At 35.6% G+C, this 6,112-nt stretch overlaps 1 protein-coding gene across 1 annotated transcript; it reads right to left on the reverse strand.

The window, feature by feature from the left end:
- Positions 1–772: 772 nt before the first annotated feature.
- LOC107810010 (malate dehydrogenase-like) lies at positions 773–5,723 on the reverse strand. Its single transcript, XM_016634728.2, has 7 exons — positions 5,566–5,723; positions 3,072–3,230; positions 2,796–2,971; positions 1,975–2,252; positions 1,748–1,883; positions 1,513–1,624; positions 773–1,079 (listed from the first exon to the last, which is right to left on the reverse strand). The coding sequence occupies exons 1-7, from the start codon at positions 5,606–5,608 to the stop codon at positions 985–987; spliced, it is 999 nt and encodes a 332-aa protein (XP_016490214.1). The 5' UTR covers positions 5,609–5,723; the 3' UTR covers positions 773–984.
- Between the last annotated feature and the right edge of the window lie 389 nt (positions 5,724–6,112).

Here is a 6,112-nt window from a genome sequence, read left to right on the forward strand (position 1 = left end):
TTGTACTTTGATCTCATTGTCTGCTTATAATTTACATAGTCTTGACGTAGAAGATCATGAAATGAAATGAGCAATTCGTGCTGATAACGTGTTATAAAATAAGAGTAATTTAATAAAACATGAACAACACATGTTATGAAATAAAAGTAATTTAGTAAAACACAAACAAGAAATGGAGATAGAGAGAAGAAAAAGATTTTCTTCTTCAATTGTGTGTATTTTCTTATCTATTACAAGACCTTTATATAGGCATAAAAAGTGAAGAAAAATATATCATTAAACATGTCATTAAGCATAAAAATATGTCATTGAACATGTCATTAAGCATCTGAGAAGATCAAGTTAGAACATCCACCATAATTTAATTTTTCTTATAGCAATTAAGAATATATTTCAACATTCCATTGCAAACAACGCGCTCGAATTAAGATTTGATATGACAGTTGCTAAATGCATTGCTCTAACTCAGGCATTTTGATCCAATATTTGCCTAGTCATTCCACTACCCAACCCCTAATCGGCAAACATCAAAATAAATGGAAATTTGGCTGAAAAATGCATTTGAAGCCATTCAAAGGCAATGAGGTGAAAATAGAAGGTTAACTCCATGCAACAACAACGGACCCCGTGTAATCCCAAAAATGATAGAACAAGTGGAGTCCATGCTATCTCAAAGGTAGAGGTGGAAGTATATCCCAAGAAGCCACAAGCAATGATGTATACTCCAAGATGTTTTAAATGATGAGCAAAAGCAATGACAGAAAATATCATCTTAGGGACAACACAAAATGCTAATTATTCATGAAAATATCAGTTATATTTCAAAACATTGAAATAAAAATAGAGTAGAATTAAAGAGTAAACAACTGACGACGCAACGTCCCCAATTATCACTTTCCTCGAGAATCAACAATGGCCTTATTCAAAACTGAAGCCACTTCTATTATCGCATACACTCCACTCCCCATATGTTGAAAAGGCAATTTAAGTAAGGCAGGAGTATGCCAATGCTTTTTCCTCGGATAGTTCCTCAGCTGTTGCGTCCAACTTCTTTCTTGAGAACTCATCAATTGGAAGACCTGGGCACACCAACAAATAAAATACATAAGACCCTGTCACAGCCAACTTTACAAAATTTATATTACCACCAAGGGAACAAAATACTCCCACATAAGCGTTATCTAAAGAGAGAAAGGGAGAGCAATAAGGAACCTTCAGACCCCAAGGTTCAACACTAACAAAAAAAAGAAACTAATAAAAGAAAAGGAGAGAAATCTAACATGAATACAACATGTAAAAACATCAAGAAGGCAAATAAGATGCAGAAGGAACAACTCAGTTTTATTACAAACCAGATAAGTAATATCTGAATTGCAAAATTCAACTTGCAATATATTGGGAGAGAAATCTTTCAGACAAATCATTAGGTAACATCTAAAACTAAAACTTCAGACATGGTTCGCATCCTTTATTAAGCCATGCCAACGAATGTAACTAAATGCTTTCACTAACCTTGAACAACACACCATTCTCCATTTTTGCATGTAACTGGGAAGGAATAAATAAGCCCAGCTGGGACATTGTATGACCCATCAGAGTAAACACCCATAGAAACCCAAGTTCCCTGCAACATTTGGTTAGAGAAAGAAATGAGACAAGCACTACTTTCGATTTAAACCTACCAAATATCTGCACAAATAATTCCTTTATTTTATATACAACAAGGCCCCAAAGTTAAAAACTCTACCTCTGGAGTTCCAAGAACCCAATCACGTATGTGATCACAAGCAGAACTAGCAGCGGAAAGGGCACTAGAAAGCTTTCTAGCCTTAATAATGGCAGCACCCCTCTGCTGTACAGTAGAAATGAACTCACCATTCAACCTAAATAAAAGGAATACAATTATCAGTTAAAACGCAAGCAGGGAAAAAGAAAGTGCTAATCAGTTCACAACCAGTCACTGATTGATTATACCATGCATCATCAGCCACAAGTTCACGGACTGGCTTATCTCCAGCTGGTGTTGCAACTGTTGCATGGTTGACATCTGGGTACTGTGATGATGAGTGGTTTCCCCAAATGATGACATTTTTAACATCGCTCACTTGAACATTCAGTCTCTCTGAGATTTGACCTAGGGCCCTGTTATGGTCCAACCTTGTGAGACAGGTAATGTTCTTCTCAGGAATGGATGGTGCATATTCTTTCAAGATCAATGCATTTGTATTGGCAGGGTTAGCAACGACCAACACCTGGAAGAGACAAAAAGGCAAAACTTTTAATACCTCAAACGGAATGAAGTTGCATAACATACTCACATGGAAATCCTGAAACAAGTTATCAATACATCCATTGACACAAACAGAAGGCAATAAAAACAGTCATTTTGTAGCAGAATGAACTTATGCAAGTAACACAGAAGATGAAAATCACAAGCATGTTCCATACATATTGTGATTATTTGCTCGGAAACTTTGATCAACGACACAAGACATTAAGTTGACAATAAGCATCGCGAAACTACTGTCACTGACTTAGGATATCTATTCAGCTAATTTTCTGAAACTTTCATCAACAACATAAGACATCAAGTTGACAATAAGCACCACGTAACTATTCTCACTTAGGTGATCTATTCAGCCAATTGATCAATTACCTCCACAGTCAAATAGAAGAATAATCTTATCCAGTAGCTAGAAATATATCATGCAATGCTGAACACTAGGTGCAATTTATAAGATAGAAAAGTTAACATACAAGACAATCTAAACACAGATCTATATACTTTACCCGACCTTGCAGTTGGGAGCTGCATGCTTCTCCAGAGCAGAAGCCTGGGACTTGTAAATAGAAACATTCTTGGACATCACATCTTTTCTCTCCATGCCTTCTTTCCTGGGGAAACCTCCAACCATGACGGCAACATTGACACCAGTGCATGCTTCAACAGCATCAGTTGTGGCAACAACACCTGCCACATACATAGCAAAACATACCATTTAGCCCATGTTTATTTCCGACAAGTAATAAAACGGCAAAGCATTAAAGTTACACGAAGCAAGGGTACCAACCCTTAAGAAGAGGGAAGGCAGCATCCACTAATTCCATCTTCACTCCATTCAATGCCTCTGCGGCAGGTGGAATATCCAACATGTGGAGAATTACAGGCTGATCTGCACCCAACATCACTCCCCTGGCAATCATTGGCACCAAAGCATATCCAATTTGTCCTAGAAAACAGAAACAAACATTATCCCGTTAACACAACATTCCAATTTACTCCCAATTTTAAAACCAATAAAAACTTCAAAAAAAAAATCCAACTTTAGAAAAAAGTCTTAAATCCTTGAAAATAGATTTTGGGAAAGTACCTAACTAGCCATTCTTCATACTTATCTAACACATGAGATGCTTTTCCAGACCATGAATCCATAAATTTGCATGACATAATAATATTATTACATGTTGGTTTTTCATTTCTGAATCATAAGCATAACAAACACATCAACTCAATCATGCTACATCAATAAAAACTACACCTCAATCTCAAACTAGCTGGGCATGGTGTTTTTTTTATAAGCGTAGTGTCCGGACCAGCTTGCGCATACCTCGACTAATTTCACGGGATACCTACTACCTCCCACCAGCAACAGGTACCAGGTAACTCTATCCACCAAGGCTTGGATAGATGGGAAAAAATCACCTAGTGTATTTTGCCTCCACTGGGCCTGAGACCTCATGGATCTTATCCACTTCATTGACCACTAGACCACACCCTTGGGTGTAGTTGGGCATGGTGTCGAGAATAGTGAAAAACCAATTTGTTTCATTTAGACCTGTTTATTCAGATATAATTGATAGTTTCGGAATCTACAAAGTTCTCGGAAAAACAAAATAGTGAAATAAATTAGCAAAATTTCTGATCATCAGAATCATAGGCAAAAACTAGAAAATAGGCTATCTTTTAAATATAATTAACATCACCAGTCAACACAGTTAAGACCAAGTGGTGAAACAACAAATACGTCACCTAAAGGAAATGAATCAACTAACGTAAACAAAGTCATACTTACCCTGCTCTGTTTTACTTGCCCAATATGCATTTTGCACACCCCTTAAGAAAATATTAATTAAGTATTTATTTTACTAGATTACCCTTATTAATCTCTATTAATACTATAATTTTAAATCTCAATTCTAGTAACAGAAGCAATGATTTGAAACCAAATGTTGCAAATAGAATCTTTGTAATTGGAGCCACAATCTTTCAAACATTAATACTCCCTCCATTCCTTTTTACTTGTCCAGTACACTAAAAATAGATTTTTTATTTTACTTATCCACTTCAGCAAATCAAGAGAGACTAATTTGTACTCAATTTTACCCTTATTATTAAGTGACTATTTCCCAAGCCATTTACCCAACTTATTTGTAATTGCAATGGGCACCTACAACAACCTCCCATTTTGGATCCAGTATATAAATTGCTTTTTTATGATGGATATTGGTCCTATGGGAGCACCAAGTGATGGGACGGCCATTTAGAGGCCACGGCAGGACTACCATAGGGAAGGCCGCTTCCACTAGCTAACATAGAAATAGATTCTTGAATAGAAATAGTCTCCAGGTGAATCTCTTCTCTTCCTGACCGACCAGGCTGAATCGGGGCACCACTTGGGATGGGAATAACTCAACCCACATGCATCATAGTACTCCATAGTAAAAGTAATTTATACAGTGGAGACAAGATACTACTCCATAGTATTGTTACGTCAGCTTGGAAAATCGGAGCTGTTTAAGTTGCACATTGCAATTAATATGCTTTGGAAATCTAATTTCACTACTAACACTTCAGTAAGTTTGGACATAGTTACTTCATAAGGGTAAAAATGGAAAAAATTAATTAATTCGCTTTTGATTTACTAAAGAAGACATGTAAAAAGATAAATCTATTAATAACATACTGGACAAGTAAAAAGGAAAAGAAATGGGAAATATTAATGTTAAAACATTCTAGCTCCAATTATTAGTTGGATTCAATTACTAAGCTTAAATTAAAACTTTTTAATTTCAAACCATTGCTTCTGTTAACATATTTGAATTTTGTAAGTGAGAATATTAATTGAAATAACTTATAACATTAATAAGGGTAATTTAATTAAATAAACTTAATTAATATTTTCTTAAAGGGAGTACAAAATACATAGGAGACGATGTTGTTGATTCATTTCCTTGAGGGAGTCAAATTTGACTATTTTATTTGATGCTATTTACCATTTTCTATTTTAGCCGAGTCAAAATTGACTCTTTTTGGAACGGGTGGAGTATTAACTTCACACCACATATAGGAAAACACAATCGCAAATAAATTAACAAAGGATCAAAAAGATCAGGAGTTAAATCAAAAGCACTAACAGTAAGCAAGTAGATCCGTGATTAAATCCGATAAGCATCAATACTAAACATCAATCGAACCTCAAGTCAAAATAAAGTAAAACAGTAGCAGATCTAAGCCATAAAAACAAAAAGAAAACAGAAAATAAGCTTTAAGATTAGATCAATTACCGGCGGCACCGGTAACGAGAACGCGAACTGGATCTTTAGCCATTTCGTAGAAGATCTAGAAGTCTCCGTTGAGCAATGAAAACTATAATCAGAGCTGAGATTGCGAGTGTGAAGGGAAGTGACAGTGCAAGGAGATATTTATTGGCACGAGACGTGCGGTCAATACGGTGCCGTTAGGAGACGACGACGTCGTTTCCGAGTATTTCTGAAGATAGCCTCGGGCTGCGAGATTTTGTTTTGGGGGCGTGGGGTCCTAGAATCCGTCCCCAAGTATTTCGAAATTTAATTTTCGAAATCTTAAGAAAGTGTATCTTTTATATGTTTTCTAAGTAAAAAGTATTTTTTTAAAAATGTTATACTAATTAAAATTTTAAATCCTAAGAAAAATAAAAAACTTTTAAAATTATTTTTTTGAGTTTTAAGAAATTTTTTTAGGGAGTCTTGGCGTAACTGGTAAAGTTGCTGTCATGTGATAAGAAAGTCACTGGTTCGAGCCGTGAAAATAACCATTTGCAAAAATGTAGAATAAGACTACGTACAATAGCGT

Source organism: Nicotiana tabacum, chromosome 14 (genome assembly GCF_000715075.1).
Source record: "Nicotiana tabacum cultivar K326 chromosome 14, ASM71507v2, whole genome shotgun sequence".
NCBI classification, from domain to species: domain Eukaryota; kingdom Viridiplantae; phylum Streptophyta; class Magnoliopsida; order Solanales; family Solanaceae; genus Nicotiana; species Nicotiana tabacum.